Raw genomic sequence first — 21,572 nt, forward strand, 5'->3', positions numbered from 1 at the left:
TACTACTTTTTCCCCTAACAAATAGTTGTCGAGATATCATAAGCTAAACATTGAAAAAGTTACAAATCTTCTCTTGAATATCTGAAGAAGTATTAGGCAAATCAAGAAATGTTTCGGACAAAAGTTGTTCATATTAATTAGTAGAATAAAATAGTGTAATAAACAATAGGAGGTTCCGTTAAAAAAATTAAAGATGAACTTCACGTGACTTTCAAATGACTGTCCAAGGTCAAGTCAATAGCACCACCTTATGTCCCCCTTCGAACCAAACAACTTTCGTTTGCAACGTTTTTCCGTATCTTTCATATTTTTGGAGATATTCGCGTGGATCATTTAAAATGAGACACCCTGCATAACTAGTAGGTCCACTCCCTGCCGGCCCCTTTGATCCTTGTGGTCTCGATCACGTGGTATTCCACCATGCACTCGGGCAGGATCCAGCCATGTGTGTGTGTGTATATTCATCAAAGCCACACTACCGCACATACAACTTTTGTCTCGTCGGTCTGCCCAGAACAATGTCGGGTGTGCAGAAGGGATCGACGCAAAACGAAACAAATAACTGAGTGGACCTACCAGTTATACTATGATCTTCAGCGCGCGCATAAGGACGCGCAGTCTATCTATATAAGTCTATGGGTTAAAAGAAATAGAACTTGTAAAGAATTACTTGACGCCAGTACATGATTAACCAATGTAGAAAAATTGCTAAACGACGCTAACTGGCAAATTCTAATTAAAGAAATTTATACCCTGGCCGAGGTAATATTTTTCGCAATAAATTTCTTTAATTAGAATTTGCCAGTTAGCGTCGTTTAGCAATTTTTCTACATTAATAAATAAAATATTCCATCTAGAGCTTCTGTCAAGTGCTCAGCTGTTAATTAATTGTTGTCAATACATTAATGTAATGTGTAATTACATTTGTATGCGAACGAGACTTAGAGGCCTATTCTGTAAACGTTAATGATAAAATTACGTGCTTTGCATAGTTTTTCTGTGGCATATTATATCTGTGCAAAGCACGTAATGATGTTATCATTTACAGAATATGCTCTGGTCTTTGTTGGTAAGAATAATTGATAGGTCGCATCGACAAGAGAGATATACGATTGCTTCCGCATTTAAATTCGGAAATCATGTGGCAAAATTGTTTGTAGATTCCGTCTGAGGAGCAGGGAGATGGGCCTGAAAAGAAAATCACGCGGCTGGCGATCGGGACGGTCGGTGGATTCATGCCCGACCAGCAGAAGTACATCTACGACGAGACCTACCAGATAGTCATTCTACCTGATTTCCTCACTATCGCTTATCCAGGGAGCGATCTGCCTGAAAAGGTAGAATTCATCTGCGAGATTGCGCGCGGAGAGAATTTTCTCTTAAAATTTCCGCGCAGTTATGGTCGAATAATATTAATTGTTCTGTCATTTAGTCACTGGCGAGGAAAGTATCGCTCATGTTTCTCTTAAAATTTACCTGGAAAATCATGTAATCTCGGACAACGTAGCATTTCGAAGAACTGCACGAGAGTTTTTTGAAATTTCACCATACATTCTACTAGTCAAATGTATATTAAGTGTAATTACTAGCAGAATGTATGGCAAAATTTCAAAAAACTCGTAAAATTCTTCGAAACGCCGCGTTGTCCGATGATTTTCAGGATAAATTTTCAGAAAAAATTCTCCCCGCGATATAAAATTGATAACAAAACGTTTAAAATGCACAATACTGTCTGCAGGTGGAACAGGCGGTCAAGACTGTGTTACAAATGGAAGGCGCATGGGCGGTGGCGCAGGTGGAAGCTGTGGCCAGCATGTGGGACGGAGAAGTCAGGGCGGAGTCGAAGTGAGTTTCTCTCAAAAGAATTATCGTGGAATTTGTCAATTGGCTCGGTCTTAACTAAATCGCGCGAATGTATTAAATCAAATATCAGAGTATTGCTTATAATCACAAACGTGATTTTACATCGCCTTCAAATTATCAGTCGGAGTCTATAAGAATTCAACTTTCCTTCGAACTTTCCTTTCAATCGCTGGAGCAACGTCTGGCTCTCCGAATGGAAATCTTTGTCTCAGGCAAGTTTGTAAAGTTTGCGGGGGATTTTTTAGACACGCCGCGACTCTGAAGCAACTGGACAACGGCAAGAGGATCCCACCGAGCGGCTGGAAGTGCGAGAAGTGCGACCTCACGCAGAATCTCTGGCTCAATCTGACCGACGGCAGCGTGCTCTGCGGTCGCAAGTTCTACGACGGGAGTGGCGGCAACGGCCACGCCGAGGAGCACTACCGCGTGACCGGTTATCCCCTGGCCGTGAAACTGGGCACGATCACGAAGGGTGGCAAGGCCGACGTGTTCTCGTACGACGAGGACGACATGGTGGACGACCCGAATCTGACGGCGCATCTGTCGCACTGGGGCATCAACATCGCGCAGATGGAGAAGACGGACAAGTCGATGATCGAACTGGAACTGGATCTGAATCAAAAGTTCGGCGAGTGGGTCTCCCTTCAGGAAGCGGCCAGCAAACTGACCCCGTTGTACGGCTCCGGCTACACCGGGCTGACCAATCTCGGGAATTCCTGTTACCTGAACAGCGTCATGCAAATGCTGTTTATTATTCCCGATTTTGTTAAGAGGTGCGTTTCCGCGAATGACTTTCGCCTCGACCGCACGTAGGACTGGTAGAGTCCTCTTTGATAAAAGAAACATTGTAGGATCGACGTCGAGTAATTGCCGGTAAATTTCAGATATGTGGAGAAAGCACCGAGAATATTCGCCGATAATTACAACGACCCGGCGTCGGACATTAACGTTCAAATGTGAGTTGCGGCGATTTGGCGACCGTCTGAAAACTCCGAGGTACAATTTGACAAGTCTCAATTTTTTTCAGGGCGAAATTGGGCATCGGTTTACTCTCTGGCAAATACTCGGATAAACCGAGCAAATCCAGTACGGACGACGAGTCGCGGCAGGGTATTCCGCCGCGGATGTTTAAGGTCCTGATCGGGCGCGGGCACCCTGGTTTCTTCTCGAATCGGCAACAAGACGCCCAAGAGTTCCTCCTTTATCTGATTAATCTGCTCAGTGTAATTATTCATTTTGCTTCCGGTGGCAATTGAGTTGTTCGTGCGCTGCCAGATCTATTGTTGAGCTACGCTAAAGATTTTAATTGCGAAATTGTGATTCAATAGCGCAACAATCGAAACGAGGTGTGCCCGACGGAGTGTTTCAAATTCAAAGTCGAGGAGAGATACCAGTGTGGCATGTCCAACAAGGTCAAGTACACCAGTCGGCCGGAGTACATCCTGCCGCTGCCGATACCGTTGGACGCTGCGGTGAACAAGGTGCGTGCGTTCAAAACGCGTTTGGTTCTTTTTTTTTCTTTTTGAAAAATGACGTTTCATCTCGCCAAAACTAATCAAACGACATGTCAAGGACGAGGTAGCTGCATACGAGGCTCAGAAAAGGGAAGCCGAGGCGAAGGGGCAGAAACTGGATTCCAGCACCCTCGTGAGACCTCGTATCAAGTTGTCGTCGTGCCTCGAAAGTTTCAGCCGCATGGAAATTGTGGAACAGTTCTACAGCTCGGCGTTGAACGAGAAGACGATAGCACACAAGTAAATATAACTATACTCATCGGTAAAAATTGATCCAAATTCTTTAGCATTGCGGACACAGGCCTTTACGCATTAGTTGTTGATTACGTTCAGTAATTAAAAATATTGTAATCTGCTGCATATCCGAGTGTATGATTTTATCAGCACAATCGTGAAAAGTCGAGCAGATCTAATGTTTTGCAGCAAATTCTTTTTATTTGATTATTTCTCTTAGGACCACCAGATTGGCCAGCTTCCCAGATTACTTGCTAATCCACCTGAAGAAGTTCACCGTGAAGGAGGACTGGACGCCCATCAAGCTGGACGTGGCGGTGGAGATGCCGGACACGGTGGACCTGAGCTTCCTGCGCGGAAACGGTCTGCAGTCCGGCGAGGAACTGTTGCCGGACGGCGCGGTACCGCCGCCGCCCGTCTACGACACGGTTCTCCTGAGGGAACTGACGGACATAGGCTTCTCGCCGAACGCGTGTAAACGAGCCCTATACTTCACGGAGAACCGCAGCCTCGAGGCCGCGACCAATTGGGTGATGGAGCACATCGCGGATTCCGACTTTGACGAGCCGTTCGTGCCGCCAGGAGTCGACGTTAGGCATGGTAGATCGACACGCTACAGCATCGAAATCGTGGCCGACTGATCGGATCTTCGTTTATCTGACTATTGATTTCAGGCGAAGACAAGTTTGTGCCAGATCAAGCCGCTCTGGAGATGGTAACGAGCATGGGCTTTACGCGGGAGCAAGCGACGAAGGCGTTAAAGGCGACTAACAACAATCTGGAGCGCGCGGCCGATTGGATTTTCAGTCACCAAGCCGAGCTCGACGCCCCGGAAACGGACGGTAACGTGGTGCCGTCGAAGGAGTCGTTCAGAGACGGAAACAGTCGTAAGTCACAAGATCGCGTATTTTTCAGCCCGCGAATTGTCGTACCATCAATAATTCGAGAGAAAGTACACGATCTCTTACAAACAATATGAACGCGATACACCAAAACGGACAAATGAGATGAGAAGAAATTAGGATTGGCGCATTAATGAATTATTATTGAGATCTATAAAGCTTGTGGCTCTTGTAGAGGGGAATCGCTTAAGCTTCTCTGCGTTTTTAGGATACAAATTAGTGGGCTTTATATCGCATATGGGCACATCGACGATGGTAGGCCATTACGTTTGCCACTTGCTGAAGGAAGACCGATGGGTGATATTTAATGACGAAAAAGTACGGCAGTTATTCCTAGACGATCCTTAGGTCTTACGGGATCGTCATCTCCGGAAACTTTGGTGTTTCTCTTCTTACACGAATTTTTTATTGCAGGTCGCTTTATCGGAAAACCCGCCGAAAGAACTAGGATACATCTACATGTATCAACGGGTCGACTAGTATAACTGCTGTTTTGTATAAAGATGTTGCTTTTCAACAATAAAAAACTGATACAAACACTTTTTATATTATATAGGTACTGTACGGATTGGTAATGTGTCAAATAATGCGGTCGGTTTTCACGAATATAAGAAAAGAATAAGGGAGCGTACAAGAAGTATAAGATAAAAATTCCACTTTATTTTCTAACAATGGCACATTTCTAAACGTGTTTTTAAAGCGCTCGATTACATTTGCCAATGGAAAAATAAAGTAACGCTTTGTTCTATGGATTACAAAAAGCGAACTATGTCGTTTTTAATGAATGCTTCATAAATGCATAAGTACCGGACTCTATGGCAATGCATAACAAGTTCGTTTCCACTCGGTCGAATTAACGTCAAAATAATATATATTTTTGATTAAGCTTTATGTATACATATATTCCTATACAGTCTCTCTAAATCTAAGTACACGGGAAGATCCAAAACTTTCTTTGGAAAAGGACGCGTTTAACTTTCGTTATATTTTGAATCGAGTTAGCAGGCACACTGGTGTACGGTAACATGTATATTTAGAGTTTCGTCGCGCTGTTTTCGCACTCGTATATGTATATATTTATTTGTTCTGTCACACTGTGTGCTTTTTGTATTTAAACATTTATGTAAAAAATCTTTGAAAAGTATTTCGATCTGGTAGTAAATAGAAGGCCACAAGCTTACGGCACATTGCGGTTGATGAGAAAAGGGATGATTCTGCATGATCACCGTAACACGTCGGTAGCGTCTTCCTCTGAGAAAGGAACAACTCGATGAATAACGTTTAAGTTATTCTCTTATAAATTACGCATTCACTGTTACATCCTCCGGTAAAACTCGACTCTCGTGGATTTCACGTCTCGCTCTCCCTCACGCCGCACATTACAAGCTAATAATATTTATAATATATTATAGAGTATTTACAGAGAAATGCGTCGTGGGCGCTATACTTGATGGAATATATCAGCGTGCGGAGAGTTTATCAAATTTCTCATGTGCTTCACGCTACGCAAGTGACTCGCATGTGTCACGTAATTAACTTGTACTGCGATATCTTTTCTTTTTTTACATACTCTTGACATAAGTGTATCCATTATGCAGGCACCACAGTTGACGAGATTTCAAATTTCTCAGCGTTTACTCTTCAAGAAATTAAAAATACTTATCGCTGAAATTGTTGAAACGTAGCACAAAAGAGATAACTTTAGAAGTTATAATGTCGCTGGGGGAAAACCAATAATGTTTTTGAAACATAATTATAAACATTCTTGTCAACATTCTTATCACGGAAAGAAACCTGCGCTTGAATTTCCAGCAATACGTCTACAATAATATACATATAATATATGCCTATGATAATATATGTAATGAGAACTTGGACATCACATTTAATTTGAACGTTTGATTGCGCAACAGATATAAACATTGATCGAACTTCCGTCGTAGTAAAATGTCGCATTGACATTCGTCACAACGTGGTTAATATTGCAAATTGAAAAATATGTAAAAGGCATCGATTCAACGAGGAAAAACTTTCAAATGCGAACTTCGAGTACTGCATATTGTCTCTTTAAATCGCACGTGCTGAGTGTAGGACAACCGCACGTTTGATAACAGTAAATTATTAAAAAATATGTACTTTTTTTATGATACAGTCTCGAATAAGTCTCGTCGGACTTTATAATTGACCAATGCGAATCTATTGTCTTGTATTAGCACCGCCGTCGATGATGCCCATCGACGATGGAATGGCATAGACGATTTGATTACCGTCCTTCTTGAACGTGGGCTCGATCACGTCGGGCATCACTTCGATGTTTAACAATTTGCTCTTGTTGCCGAGCATGCACTTGAACCTCACGTCCACTGTGACGTGCAGGTCGGCGCCACGCAGTCTATACAAGAAAAAAAATAGACATTAATGATTCTTTCAAATGAAATTACGAGTAAATGAAAAATGTGCACCCCGGAATTCGCTTGAACCAGTTATCAAAGTTTTCGGAGACCACGAACGTTTTGACGCACACATGATATATTTCTACATACAATATGTATCTAGAAATGTATCATTCGCATATTACACAGAGAGAACTTTCTCTTAAAATTTAGCCTGAAAGTTATATGATTGTGGGACGACATGGCATTTTAAAGGACTTTAGGAGAGTTATTTGAAATCTTACCATACATTTTACTAGTAAAATGTATACTAATTGTAAGTATAATTACCAGTGTGTGAAACGTATGGTAAAATTTCAAAAAACTCATAAAATTGTTCGAAATGCCGTGTTGTCCCACGATTACATAATTTTTAGGATAAATTTTAAATGAAAATTCTTCCCGTGCAGATATTATTGAGCCTTCAAAATATTTTCTACTTACTGATAGTATCGGTTGCTCAGCACGCCAACCAGCTCTCCGATCCTGTCGTCTTTGGCGACGATCGATAGGACGAAATCGTTTCCGCGATTCGAATGAATCGTAATAAGCTGGTCTCTCCCAGGGGAAACGCTTAGGCCGGTGATTTCCGCTATCGGCATGCCTTTTCTCAAGTTCTTGAACTTGATGCTGTCGAGCTTGTACACAGTGTGCTCCGTCACCACCAGAACACGATCCGCCGGCTTGTTGAACCTGCGCATTATTTCTCGGATTACAATACTGTCTGTTGCGAGATCGGCAAGATTATCGGCAAAACGAGAAACCTGTTGGTCTTCCTAATAAACGCGCTGAACAGGACGGTCTTGAAGTGATCGTTGTTTCGCAGATTGTTTATCGACGAGTTGAAAACGTTGTTTAGAGGATTCTCGTCCGGCCTGGACAGATAGTTTCCCTCCCAGCGACGGTCCTGGCCCCAGTAAGACCGCTTCGAACGCAACACGGCGCCCGCGGCCATCTGCAAATCAAATTCATTGCATAATTTGTACAATTAGCGGATCGCATTGAGCTATCAATAATCCATTCCAGCTAGCAAAATTGATCAGCTGTCAAGTAGTAAGGATAGAATAAGCGGCGAAAATTGTCGTGCCTTCAGCCGAAGTTGCGGCCAGTCCTCCCGCGGAATCGCTCGGAGCACCATCCACGCCCACCACCTCGCGTACATGTTCCTCAAAGCGGGCACCACGTGCCTCACGGCGAAATTCTCGCGCGGCCACTGCAAACTCTTGCCGTAATCTCGCATATTCCTGGCGCCCTTGAACGTACGCTCGAGCTGCTTGACGTAGACCCGTCGTTTGTATCGTCTGTAGTGCTTCATCAGCACCAACGCTGCCTGCATCTTCTTGTACTTCTGACGGCAGAGGTAGCCTCGCCATTGCTTTTGCAGGAGAATCACGACGCCCGGTATTAAGTCGCTGCGCATCTGCAAATGAAATAATTAATCAATATTCGCTGCGACTGCAAAATACGGTCGCCTGTGATGCATAAAATTTAAATCAGGCCGACCTTTTCTAATGCAAATAGGGTCTGCGGCGAACGAATGAAGATCTTCGTGTGACCGTACTTAACGTCGTGCGAGAAACCCTTCTCGTCCATCAATGTGCGTACGCCTTCCTTGTGGCTGTCGCCTCGAAAGTTCGGCCATGTGTATTGTGATATCATTTTGTACCTGACACCAACAAATTAAATTTATTGCGTATTCCAGAATTTAAACTTAAAACATTGATAAATTGTTTAATAGCTGGAAAAATAATTCGTAAATTGTACAGTCCCAGATGATTCTCATTACTTTATATTTTCTAGACGTCATTTTGTTTCTCTTTTATTTGATTTTTATTAATTCCTTCTATTCTTATTCAATGATTGTCCAATTTGAAGTGTTGATCCTTAACTGCGTTCTAACAGATTCAATACCTTTTCAGAAATCTGTCGTATTGTTGTCTGTACACGAAACCAGCTCGTCTCACCAAAATGTTCTCCACAAGTCCCAAATACCTCACTTGATGATTTACTCTCTCGTCATCGAACACGACTGGAGACTTTACCTCGTTTGGTTTTATGCATCTGACATAAAAGGGTTCCTTGCTCGCTAGGTTCTTCACCAGCGCAATCATAGAGTTGCGGAACAACGTGCCAGCGGTTAAAGGCCTCTTTGTCGTCTAAAAGAAATAATACGCAGATTTATTTAGACACAATCTTCCTCAGATCAATAAAATCTATCTACATTTAGTGTTAAAAACACTGTTATAATATTCAACACACACTAGCGATCATTTCCGTACCTTCAAAATATTCTGCGCACCCTCGGGCCACATTTTGCTAAGCACAGAATTTTTGCTTTGATAGAGAAGACGTTTGAAGTCCTGGAAAAGTGTGTCTTTGTTCTTGTCGAGGAAGCCGTTGATATTGTAAATCACATCGCCCGCATAGTGTTTGATCTTGAACTGCGTTCTGTGCTCCAATTCTTTGTCCATCGGTTTTAATTGCCGAGAGCTGTAGTGATGATGATTCATCAACTTCTTATCCATTGCGTTGAGAAGCATCTGGAAAAGGGCGCGTTTTGTATTTCTCGCAAGACAATCTTCCGCTCGAAACTTTAGATCTCCCAACTACCTCGTCGGTGACCTTCCCGACGTTGAGGCAAGCTTCATCCATGATTGCTATAATCCCCTTGTGCGCTTGCTCGACCAAGTCGCAAATAATCTGATTGTTAAAGTACTCGATGTTTTGCCAAGCTATGCCTTCCCTCTGATACTCCTCTTGCTCTTGTTTCAGGACCAATTCTGCGACAAAAGTTCGCAATTACAATTGTGAATCTCACGTCCGAGCTATCCCCGCGCATACCAAGCATCTCATACTCACCGATGAAAAGCTGCTGCAGCTTTTCGTTGCAATAATTGATGCAAAACTGCTCGAAGCTGTTCATGTCGAAGATCTCGAAACCGTAGATATCGAGCACGCCGATCAGCGTACCGTATCTCTTCATGTCGTCGCTGTTATTTACGTTGATCGACCCATTGACGCGCGACACTATCCATGTGAACAATCGTTCGTATATAGCCTGAAAGATTCACAAAAATCTTTATCAATACATGTCGATTAGATCACAGGAGACTCTATGAGAAAATTAATTAACTTCAACGTACCTTCGCTAATGCATCTCGACCGTACTCGGCTTCTATCAAGGTGTGAGTCTTCTGCATGACTTCTCCGCCCGCCGCTATGACTCTCTGCGAGAGAGCGGTGCTCAGGTCTTTCGAGTTGATGGAGAACAAGTTAGCGGTGTCATTTAAAGCGCTTTTATTCTCCATTATGAGTTTGTCATCGTCCAGCCTGAAGGTGACGTTACCCTGAAAAGCGACAAAGAGATCAATCACGTGGCAGCGAGCGTGCAATTGGACCGGACGAAGCGTCAGCATTGCGAAAAACGTTCGACTTTCGTGCCAATCGCCTACCAAGTGCAAGATACCAGCGATGATACTCCATATCGTCTGCGTCTCGGTCGTGGAGAAGCCGAGGATGGACATTGCGGTGCAAACGGTCTTGTAGTCGCTTCTGTCGGAAGTGGCGGTCTTGTTGTTGCTTCCGCTACCGATGAAGTAGTAAGCGGCCGGGTCGCGGACCAAGCGCAGCTTGTTCAATTCGGCCTCGCTGCAGCCGTTCAGTAACTGAAAAATTCAACATTATTTCTACGATGTTGATGTCTTTTATTCCTAGTTTCCAATCGCGCGCGCGCGCGACGGGGAGTCTCGGGTGCGAAATCAGCGAGCGCGAGCGAACAGAACCTGATAGAAGCAGTGAAAGTTGCGCTCTCCCTTCTGCTGATAGACCACCCGCGACTTCTCGAGGAGGTAATTGGTCACGTGGCCGCCGATGGGGTCTCCCTTGAAATCGAAATTGATGTCCATGTACTTCCCGAAGCGCGACGAGTTGTCGTTCCTATTTGTCTTGGCGTTGCCGAACGCCTCCAATATCGAGTTGGACTGGATGAGGATGTTCTTCACCCTGAAAAAAAAATGCAATCGTTTTTAGCCGCGTTGGGAAACGAAGGTGTCACATCGGCATCGTCTCGGCGGAATCTTTCTCTATTTCACGTTAAGCGCTGCATGCGATTGAGTAACGTACGATCGTTTCTAAAAGATGAATTTAATCTTATCATTCATAGGGATTCGCGCTAGGCAGATTAGATAGCGGAGGCTAATTGCCAATACATTCTAAACTGACAGCCTCGCACCTCTCGATCTCCTGCTGGCCGCTGAGATTGGTCACGGCGGCAATGTACTTCATTATGATTTTGCTGGCTTCCGTTTTACCGGAGCCCGACTCGCCGCTTATGACTATGCAAGTGTCCCTGCCCTGCTGCTTCATCTCCTTGTGCACCGCGTCCGCGATCGCGAAGATGTGCGGCGGGTTCTCGAACAGTTCTCTCCCTGGAAATGATTTTGAAAATAAGAGCGACGAAATTTATAATTAAACGCGCACATTTTTCGTTTGTCCCGATGCACGGGGGAGAAATTAAATTATGTGATCGCGGGATAAATTTTACAAGAAAATTCTTTTTGTTCCAGTCAATCAAATATTCACCTCGAAGTGAAAATTATTGGTATACCGTTCTTTCGAACTCGATCGTACCTTTGTACTTATTAATCTGGTCCACATCGTAGATATTGGTGTTTCTGTAAGGGTTCACGCTCACGCAGACCTCGCCGATGTACGTGTAAATCTTTCCTCCGTTAAATCTGCAACAGAATGCGAAGAGTGAAATTATATTAAGGGAAAAAGTCTGAGAGGACGCGAGGGAAAAGAGTAGAAATAATTAAAATTAATCGAAGCCAGGTTTTTGCTCAGCAAATTCACATGATTAAAACGAAATCTTTCTCTCGATAATAATCTTCAGGAAACCGAGGCGAGCAGTCTTGTACATAAAGTTATGTACGCAGGCCGCACAATTCTAAAGTACTTAGCTTCCTAAGGAATTGTTCGTTAGTTCGTAATAGTTTCACGGTCCTGTGAAGATTATAGACATTCGATATCCACGAAAACGAAAGATAAGTGCTATCGGCCGTACAAGAGATCGACATCGAGATTACCGAAGCATAATGAGTCACTTGTCCTCAGTTCGACGACAATTGCGCGCTCGCCAATGTAAATAATTATTCTTCTACACGCGGCGAGACGTGTAAAACGTATTTGAACGTCTTAATGGTCTCTTCCAATCCCAATTTGAAAAGGAACGCTGCATTCTGACAAATTGGAGAACTATAAATCCAGATAAGAGCGTTATTCTAATCAATCGGCCTTCGTTATTTATTATTAATTACGCGGGAAGAATTTTTATTTAAAATTTGTCGTGACAATATTGTGATCGTGGGACAATATGGCATTTCAAAGAGCTTTATACGAGTTTTGGTTGAAAGTTTGCCATACATTTCAATAGTAATTATACTTAAGTTATTTTACTAGTAAAGTGTATTTTACTAGTAAAATCCAGTATACGTAAGTATACACTTTACTAGTAAAATGTATGGTAAACTTTCAAAAAACTCTCGTAAAGTTGTTCAGACTGCCATGTAGTCCCACGATTTTCAGGGTAAATTTTGAGAGAAAATTCTCTCGGTGTATGTGAAGCATTAATTATTAATACCCTAATCAATTCCGCAGGGAAATCTGAATTAACGCAGAGCAATTCTAGATTTTTGTGATCGTGACCATCTCTTCATCCACCCTTGCCTCACTTGTTCCCCTTCGCAATAATTGTTATATCATCGCTCGTATCATTGACCATGATGAGGCTGACTCTTGTGGAAATGACGCGAGCGCAGTCCGAATGCAACGACTCGAGGATGATGATGACTCACGGTTGGCACGAGCCCCCGATAAGGATTACACGGACCGCATATACGCTCGCCTGTATTCGAGGATACGCTCGTTCTCCCGTCGCGCGTTTCACCGCTAAACGAGCCTGCCCTCGCGCCCTCCTCCGCGGCGTCGCGGATGGCATGAGTCGTCGTACGAAACGACGACACAAATCGATAAGAGTGAAATCTCGTCCCAGGTCAATCGCGGATAATCAGTCCGTATTGCGGCGCTTAATTTGAGGGAGCAGAAACCAGCTGGGTTTCGGAATTACAGTTCGAAATGTTAAATTGATTCCTAGGCAGAACAAGGTTTCGGCACGGAACGACTATGTATCCCTACACCCTCAGAAAGGACTTTCTGTTACCGAAACAGAAAGTATTCTTGACGCATTTGTATTTCTCACAACCTCATTTAGTATAAAAATAAGACAATATACAAAACAAAATCAATAATTCTCATTTTCCTTTATCGAATTACAGAAGATTGATTTACTAATATTCTTGCGTTTAGAATAAATTCTCCCTCCATCTTACAACGCACGAAGTTGGCAACACGATATTCGACAAAAGACGATGCATACTATCAGTTTATTCTAGATTTTAGAATTTTTAAGATATCACAATATTCCTTTCTCTATAATAAATATGATTGGCGCTACATCGATCCTATTTTACGATACATTCAAGTGTAATAGCATTGGATCCGGCAATGTTTTCTGTGGGTGTATTATTAACCGCCCACTCGGCCTAATGGAATTCAGAAACGCATATTAAGTCCGCGTAATTTTAACGATTAATAAAATTTTGTAGTATCTAATGAACACAAATACATAGGGCCATGACAGGATGCTAGTGTCTAAATAATGTTACTTTTTATTTATTGGGAAAAATATTACCTCAGCCAGGGTTTGAACCTGGACCTCCCCACTAGGCGAGCGTCTCACCAATTCGACCACTGATTGTGAGATGCGTGGTAATATTTACCGCAATAAACAGTGTAGATTTGTCTAGATTTTTTTAGAACTAAAAGATAGAAATAATGGTATCAAAAATCAATGAGACTGTATTATAGAATAAACCATGAAATCTATTACTTTATATTATTTTTCAAAATAACGTATAGAAGCTTTAAATGTGCTACTTTAAATTCAGGTAAACGAGTCTCTTTAAAGTATGTCAATATAATTTTCATTGTCGTGCATAACATCGAGGTGACGTCATCGTGACGTCATTACGAGCATTATGCCCCACCTGCGAGTAGAGGCGAATGTTAAAGAGACGCGCCGAGGCTCTTTCTTTAATTGTTCCGCATCCCTTCTGCATTGTATCGCGACTACCAATTATTTGGTATCGCGTATACAATCATTCGAGAGACCTCCAATTCTGCAGATCTTTCTCTCGGTGAAACCGTTAAAACTACCAGGAGAAAATAGACGCGTTTTACATTAAAAATAATTTCATAGATGCTGCTTCTGAGGGGAAAAAAAGAGAAGAATATTTTATCACGAGTACGATTCAAACGGTCACGCTTAACGTTGAATATAAAGGCAAGAACCTGACGTGCGTTTTCCCGGTACGTTTCTTCTCGCTTCTTTCTCGTGAAAGTTGCAGTTTAGCAACATTTTAGAACGGCGGGCGGGGTAAGTGTCCACGGATTTGTCGGAGGAAAAGAAATAGCGCGCGAACCCGTTCGAAATCCAGTGGAGTCAGTACGATACGAGGTGTCGCAGTTCGGTATCGTTCGGAAAGATACGAGCTTGGTCTACAATTGCACGAAATAAAGCTGATACGACGGTTTCGCCGGAAAATACTACTCAAGCAGATTACTCGATAAGGTCACGATAAGCAGGCCGATGTTTATTGTTAGTAGTTTACTCGCATTGTAACAATTTGAAAAGCAAAGTCTCGTTCACTCTTAGGGATTAATATTCTCTTTGCAGATTTAATACGAATCGGATCTCTTTCGAACCGTAATCGAAGTTTTCGATCTCTATTTTTTTTAAGATTAGTTTCTTCAAATTGCCAGTACAATACCAAAATTCCAAATTTTATTCGACCACAGCTGGCCACATTTGCTAATTTCTCTGTCAATGCAGAAAATTTATTGCGAAAAATTTTGAACCTGCACCTCCCTACACTCTAAGCGGGCGTCTCACCAATTCGACCACCGAAGCATATGATAATATTTGTCGCAATAACAGTATAAAGACGTTGTCCACGCGTCTATTTTGCGACTTTAATTCTATTATTTTAAATTAGATATTTTATAAAATCAAAAAAATTCGTAAGGCTCTCGCGTGATAAACACAAATTCGAAGAAAAGAAGCTAAAGAGCCGTGACAGGATGTTGGTGTCTAAATAACTCTTGTTTTTAATTTATCGCGAAAAGTATTTAGATATTTTATATTATATATTATTTTAAAAAATGAGATATTTGATGTTACATATTCTTGATGTTTGGCTGGTTTCAAATAATTACTGGATTTATGTAAACCACATCTATCCAACGAGACATGTTCGTCTAAGCGATAGATTCCGATATAATTTGAGCACATATCCAATTAGATATTTCTGCCTAATTAAACACGCTGCCTCCGTGCTTTCCGAGTCAATCTAACGTGTAGATTATTCAAGATTTCACGTAATATCAGTAGAGATCCCAGTGCGCGATGAATCAGAGCGCGTAAATCCATTTTCACTCATGAATGTACGCCTTCCAAGAACGATATGCGTCACGCATTATATAGAATTGACCTTCGGCGAATTACATCAAATCTCTATCCAGCGTAGGTACTTTACGGGGGAAAACATATGCAACTTCCATCCCCCAGCGACATTTACACGAACATCGAACAGATACTCGAGATCAATTATCAAATATCGCAGACATCGCACGGACCTTTGGTGTCTCGGTATTTTTCTTATATTATATTAAAAAGCTCTACAGATTCTGTTTGACCAATTCGAACGTTCGCCTGTCGTTTTTATTTAATAAAATATTATATTATTAATAATTAACTTTATAAAGCATTTTTTTTTAATCTCTACAACTTTTACAATTGTAAAGTCCTAAACTGCCGACTTTCGCAGCATAGTTGCAGCGAGAACGTACGCTTTATCTCGAATTACGCTACTTGTCTCTCCGGGTCTCTCTGTGCGTGTGCGATTTCGCGGCGAATGTACGCAACTGCAGCGCGCAATTGCGTGAGCCTTTATCCGCGAAACGATACACCCGCGCGTAACCGCGCAACAGGTATAATGTCGTCGCTTCCGTCACAGTTGCTCGCAGTGTGATATTCAATTCCGTGCTCCCCGCGACACAGACGAAACCGCCAAGTGAATCGGAGTAGCTTCCCTGACGTGTCCCTTTTTGCGAGACACGGAGCGACGATTTTCTTCCGTGACTCGCCCGTCTTTGGAAATCATTCCGGATAATTTGGTATTCGCGAAACAGAGTATAAGAATCCCGTTCATGAAATCACGATCGACTGTATCCTTCACGGGGAGAATTTTCTCTTAAAATTTATCCGAAAACCATGTAGTCGTGGGACAACGTGGCGTTTCGAAGAAAATTTTCCAAGAGTTTTTTGAAATTTTACCGTACATTGTAATTTAATACTATACGTTTTAATTTAAATTCATGTTATTAATAATTAATTTTACAAAACGTTTTTTTCTTAACTTCTACAAGTTTTACAACTGTGAAGTCCCAAACTGCCGACTTCTGCAGCATAGTTGCAACGCGAGAACGTATACGTTTTATCTCGAATTACGCTTATCTCTCTGACTGAGTAACAAATCGTGTTGTCCCATTACAAGATTTTCAGGTAAATAAGAGAAAATGTTGTCCGCGTTGGAAACGATTCGACTTGGAAATTACAGAATACAATGAAAGTCCGAAGAAGCATATTGAATAGTATAATAACTAACGATTATAGCTTAATAAAATAATTAACTTTTTCACGTGGCTCTTATAATTGAATAACAAAATTAAATAAAGTGGAGAATTATTTGACGCCAATACATGATTGACCAATGTAGAAAAGTTGCTAAACGACGCTAACTGGCAAATTCTAATCAAAGAAATTTATTGCAAAAATATTAATTAGAATTTGCCAGTTAGAGTCGTTTAGCAATTTTTCTACAAAATTAAATAAAACAAACGCTTGTGGAGCCGCAGCTGGATTATGATCGGAGTATAGTTTCTAGATATTTTTGGGATTTAACATGTTATTAGCCGAATGTGCTCCTCAATATTAAATATTTCTACGGCCTTAAAGTGCTGCGTGAAACATTTCATTGGCTACGGAGTATCTAGGGAACTTAGGACGATTTTAAATATAAGATCTGACTGTGAATACCGCCCTATGACTGTCTACACGATATGATACGATAAGGCCCGGTTATTCATTTCCTGGTTAACTGTTGACCAGAAGTTAGTCGACTCTCCATCTTTTTCTATTATCTAAGAAGAGAGCAGGTTGTCGACTAACCTCTGGCTAACATTTAATCAGAAAATGAAAAACCGGGCCTAAGCATTGTATAGCAACGTGGTTCCGGTTAGCCCAGTTAATTTGCTAATCGCCGTTTTTAATTCGATACATCGCAGCTCCGCCCGCGAAGACACGAGGAAGACGAATTAGCTGTGGTTAACGTCGATTAACAACCGATCGTATCTTATCGCTATCATTTAGAATCCAACTGCAGCAACCCGTGGTCCGCTGCACTCGGTTATTTCGCCGTCTATTTCTAGGCTGCAGCTTGTAATACACGCGGAAAAGTAACGTTCAGTTAAGTTATAATTAGTGTCGGCGCAGCCGTCCTGCTTGTCGCTGGAGAATCGTCATGTGAGAACGAAAGTACGAAACACGAGATCGCGGGAAAATGTGGAAAAGACGGCGAGGAGTGAATTACACTTCCGAGATTTAGCCTCACGATATGCGCGTGTACATCGCAATTGTGTCGCTCCGATTGCAAAATGTGTCCTCCCGATGAATCTGATTTCGATGATCGACGATGTTTCGAAGACACGTCGAAAACTGTATGTTTTATTCTCCCACCAATCTATTATTTGCTGTAAAAGACTAGGTAAATTTATATATACATGGGGAGTCATGTCAAAAAGTCATTTATAAGAGAAAATACGAACAAAGTACCTGATGTAAAAAACCATCGGATTCCAGCGAACATCAGGTCGCATCGAAAAGGCCCGGTTTTTCTTTTTTAATCTCCTCCAATTTATTTTTCATTTCGAAAATTAAAAACCAGACGACCTACGTTCATACAGTTCCCTCTTTATTCCACAAACAGACGCAACTTCCAAAATACCGACGTGTAAGCAAGCATCGTTTCGTGTATTAATGATCTTCTCGTGGTTCATTTTTTATAGATCTTTAAACTGACATATCCGCACGTGATTTCTGAAGAATGAATAAACTTCAAGTGCCGCGGTCAAGTATTTCTCGCGAAGGACAAGCAGTATTCATGCGAAATAAGTCCTTGACCGCAGCGCTTCAAATTTTTCTAAAATCACCCGAAGTTACTTCAAAGATCTACGAAAAAAAAGAATTATTTTACGAACTGAAATTTAACTCTACCATTTGTGCTTCATTTCGGGAAAACGTGTCAAATGGCCCGTGTATGCGAAGCTGCAGGAATGATTTCGCGTCCGCTAAACCACACGTTTTCCTCGTCTTCAGCCGCGACGATAAAGAGGGGCCTTGCGGCGGCCGAGCCTCGCAAAAACGCGGGCTATCGTCTGCCAGAAATTAACCGGCCAAGGCTGTCCGGTGGAAACAACCTCGGACGTCTCCCCGGACGTCGCCAGCGGGTCAAGTTCAAGATACACCAGGAGCTTATAACATTCGAAGCACGTGAAAGGCAAGAAAGGAGGAGAGGCAGAGAGAAACGGAAGAGCGCAACATATACGTTATTTCGCTCTGCTCTTTTATCGCTACACGAAGTCTCGCCTCGCGCGCGCAACTTCACTTTCGCTAATAATACATCTAACATTAACCATTAGGTCAATTCTGTAGTGAAAATGCTAAAAGTGAGTAGCTCTCTTTCTAACTGTCCCCTTAGAAAGAGACAAAGCCGCTCACTTTTAGCACTTTTACTATGTTGCGAGATACAGAATTGACCCCCGGGTTATCGTGGAAATTTTCAAAATAGATTCCGATTGGAATTGTTGAGTCATTTCCGAGATTTCTATCGAGGGAGAACAGAATAATTCCGATCGGAATCTACTCCCGGGGGGTCAATTCAGTATCTTACAGCGTAGTGGAAATGCTAAGGGCCATCGCACACAAAATTGCATAGTTGCATATGCATAGCACAAGAACAATGAGCGCGTTATGTAAATCAATATGGCGACTCAATGTTCGATGTTCATTGGTTCAAACGATTTTCATGCTATGCACATGCAGCTATGCAATTTTGTGTGCGATGGCCCTAAGAGTGAGCGGCTGTCTCTTTCTAAGGGGACAATTGGAAAGAGACAGAGCTACTCACTTTTAACATTTTCACTATAGTGTAAGATACAGAATTGACCCCCGGAAATGACCTCCTGGAGGGTCAATTACTGTATCTCGCAACATAGTCAAAATTATACATATATTTCATCAGTTTGCCAGTATTGATATAAATAAAATTTCAGTGATTGCAATGGCGCTTTTTAATGTTGCTCTCGTGTTCTTCGATACGTGTAGTTAGGTGTCGTTTGGTTTGACCAATATACGAAGCCTCACAATTTTTGCAATTAATTTTGTAGGCCAGTCAAATAGTCAAAATGCTAAAAGTGAGCGGCTCTGTCTCCTACTAAGGGGACAGTCGGAAAGAGACAGAGCTACTTACTTTTAGCATTGCCACTATAGTGTAAGACACAGGGGGTCAAGTCTGTATCTTACAACATAGTGAAAATGGCAAAAGTGAGCGGCTCTGTCTCTTTCTAAGGGGACAGTCGGAAAGAGACAGAGCTACTTACTTTTAGCATTGCCACTATAGTGTAAGACACAGGGGGTCAATTCTGTATCTTACAACATAGTGAAAATGGCGAAAGTGAGCGGCTCTGTCTCTTTCTAAGGGGACAGTCGGAAAGAGACAGAGCTACTTACTTTTAGCATTGTCACTATAGTGTAAGACACAGGGGGTCAATTCTGTATCTTACAACATAGTGAAAATGGCAAAAGTGAGCGGCTGTCTCTTTCCAAAGGGACTGTTGGAAAGGGACGAAGATATTTACTTTTAACGTTTTCACTGTGGTGTAAGATACAGAATTGACTCCCAGAATTGACCTCCTGGGGGGGTCAATTGTGTGCATGTGTGTATCTTGCAACACGTGAAAATGCTAAAAGTGAGCGGCTCTGTCACTTTCTAAGGGGACAATTAGAAAGAGACGAGGCTACTCGCTTTTAGCTTTCTAACCCCTTAGAAAGAGGCAATGCCGCTCACTTTCAGCGTCTACGCTACATTGCAAGCTACCGAATTGACCCCCCGAGCCTGCAACTTCCGCTTCTCGTGAAGAGAAGTGCAAAATCGCCGAAAGTGTGCGCGCCGTCTAAAATTACTCCGGTCAACACGGTGCCCCGTTCGGCTCCAAGTTGGGAGGCCGCGCGGGAAGGTGAACGTATGTTAAACCCCTGCGTCTCTCCAGACCACCTGGCGACGCGCTCGCAGGCCACGCCCTCTCGCGGGCGCAGCGGCGAACCGAGCGTCGATCGCGCGGCAGGGGGGGGGGGCGCTCCCCGCCGTCCACCTGTCATGGATCGCGTCCGCGCGTTTCGGCGGGTTGCGGGGCGCCGGGTCGCCCGGCACGAACACCACCCGGTGGGTGGAGCGCGAACGGTACGCACCTCGTCTTGAGATTCTCCACCACGCGCTCCGCCGTGATTTCGTCCAGCAACACGAAGTCGCCGATGCCGACGTCGTGGCTCGCCATCTCCGTCTCGCCTGTCTCGCGTCTCGCTCGTTCGCACTGCACCGCGCGGCACCGGGCACGAATACGGCACGCGCGCGCGTCGCTCGCGATCGTAATAGCCCGCACTTGTCAACCGCCCACGTGTGCTGCCACCGCGCGCGACCGATCCGCGCGCACTGACGGTTGGCTGGTGCCGTTCGCTCGCACCGTCGCGCCGCCAGCCTCGCTCTCGCTATCTCGCGCGCGAGCGACGAATGCGGTCATCTTCAGGCCCCTTCGCCGTTTCCCGCCGCCCCGCCGCGGTCGATGACGGTGCGCGCGCCAGTGCCGTGCGTGGCGGGGGCGCGCGCGTCGCGCGCCGGGGCCCGGAGCGGAGGGATTATTGTAATTGTTTTACGATTCCGACGACCGATTCGATCGATAGAATCGAGGGCATTTCTGCAATTCTTCACCCTGGACCCGGTCGCCCTCTCCGAGCGACAAGAAATCAAATCACGCGTGAACAAAGTGACGCGAGCGTCGCTCGATGACTCAATCGCCGAGTAGTTAATCAAAAGGGCCATTTCTGTATGTTGCGCTGTAGCGAAGATGCTAAAAGTGAGCGACTTTATCTCTTTGTAAAGGGACGGTTAGAAAGAGACAAAGTTATTAACTTTTAGCATCTTCGCTACAGTGTAAGATACAAAAGTGACTCACTAGGGGTTAATTCTGTATCTTGCAATATAGTGAAAATGCTAAAAGTGAACGACTTTGTCTCTTTCTAACTGTCCCTTTAAAAAGAGATAAACTAGCTCACTTTTAGCATTTTCACTACAGTGTGTAAGATATCTTACACACTGTAGTGAAAATGCTAAAAG

General features: G+C 43.1%; 2 protein-coding genes across 2 annotated transcripts in view; one reads left to right on the forward strand and one right to left on the reverse strand.

Moving 5' to 3' along the window:
• Positions 1 to 5,052, forward strand: part of LOC105561850 (ubiquitin carboxyl-terminal hydrolase 5) — a 6,700-nt gene extending 1,648 nt beyond the window's left edge. Inside the window, exons 3-13 of the mRNA XM_012012199.1 lie at positions 1,161 to 1,337; positions 1,739 to 1,845; positions 2,109 to 2,636; positions 2,748 to 2,819; positions 2,891 to 3,086; positions 3,192 to 3,344; positions 3,436 to 3,617; positions 3,832 to 4,211; positions 4,286 to 4,498; positions 4,722 to 4,831; positions 4,928 to 5,052. Coding sequence (XP_011867589.1) covers positions 1,161 to 1,337; positions 1,739 to 1,845; positions 2,109 to 2,636; positions 2,748 to 2,819; positions 2,891 to 3,086; positions 3,192 to 3,344; positions 3,436 to 3,617; positions 3,832 to 4,211; positions 4,286 to 4,498; positions 4,722 to 4,831; positions 4,928 to 4,993 — 2,184 coding nt within the window. The 3' untranslated portion in view covers positions 4,994 to 5,052. The remainder of the gene's footprint in view (positions 1 to 1,160; positions 1,338 to 1,738; positions 1,846 to 2,108; positions 2,637 to 2,747; positions 2,820 to 2,890; positions 3,087 to 3,191; positions 3,345 to 3,435; positions 3,618 to 3,831; positions 4,212 to 4,285; positions 4,499 to 4,721; positions 4,832 to 4,927) is intronic.
• Positions 5,053 to 5,151: 99 nt separating this feature from the next.
• On the reverse strand, positions 5,152 to 20,966 carry LOC105561851 (myosin-IA). Its single transcript, XM_012012200.1, has 15 exons — positions 20,651 to 20,966; positions 11,575 to 11,681; positions 11,177 to 11,372; positions 10,728 to 10,947; positions 10,398 to 10,610; positions 10,089 to 10,292; positions 9,805 to 10,003; positions 9,556 to 9,725; positions 9,225 to 9,485; positions 8,857 to 9,101; positions 8,449 to 8,611; positions 8,033 to 8,365; positions 7,710 to 7,900; positions 7,390 to 7,638; positions 5,152 to 6,905 (listed from the first exon to the last, which is right to left on the reverse strand). Exons 1-15 carry the CDS (start codon positions 20,734 to 20,736, stop codon positions 6,710 to 6,712), a joined length of 3,033 nt encoding a protein of 1,010 aa, XP_011867590.1. The 5' UTR covers positions 20,737 to 20,966; the 3' UTR covers positions 5,152 to 6,709.
• Positions 20,967 to 21,572: the final 606 nt, after the last annotated feature.

Source organism: Vollenhovia emeryi, unplaced genomic scaffold (genome assembly GCF_000949405.1).
Source record: "Vollenhovia emeryi isolate VEMERY1.0 unplaced genomic scaffold, V.emery_V1.0 DF939199.1, whole genome shotgun sequence".
NCBI lineage: Eukaryota > Metazoa > Arthropoda > Insecta > Hymenoptera > Formicidae > Vollenhovia > Vollenhovia emeryi.

Excerpts from the sequence above, each read along its gene's own strand:
- LOC105561851 (XM_012012200.1), bottom strand. The coding sequence starts at position 20,736 with ATGGCGAGCCACGACGTCGGCATCGGCGACTTCGTGTTGCTGGACGAA. Across the intron at positions 10,611-10,727 it reads ACTTTCACTGCTTCTATCAG|TTACTGAACGGCTGCAGCGA; the intron begins GTTCTGTTCGCT and ends TGAATTTTTCAG. Across the intron at positions 9,486-9,555 it reads TCGGGAAGGTCACCGACGAG|ATGCTTCTCAACGCAATGGA; the intron begins GTAGTTGGGAGA and ends GCCCTTTTCCAG.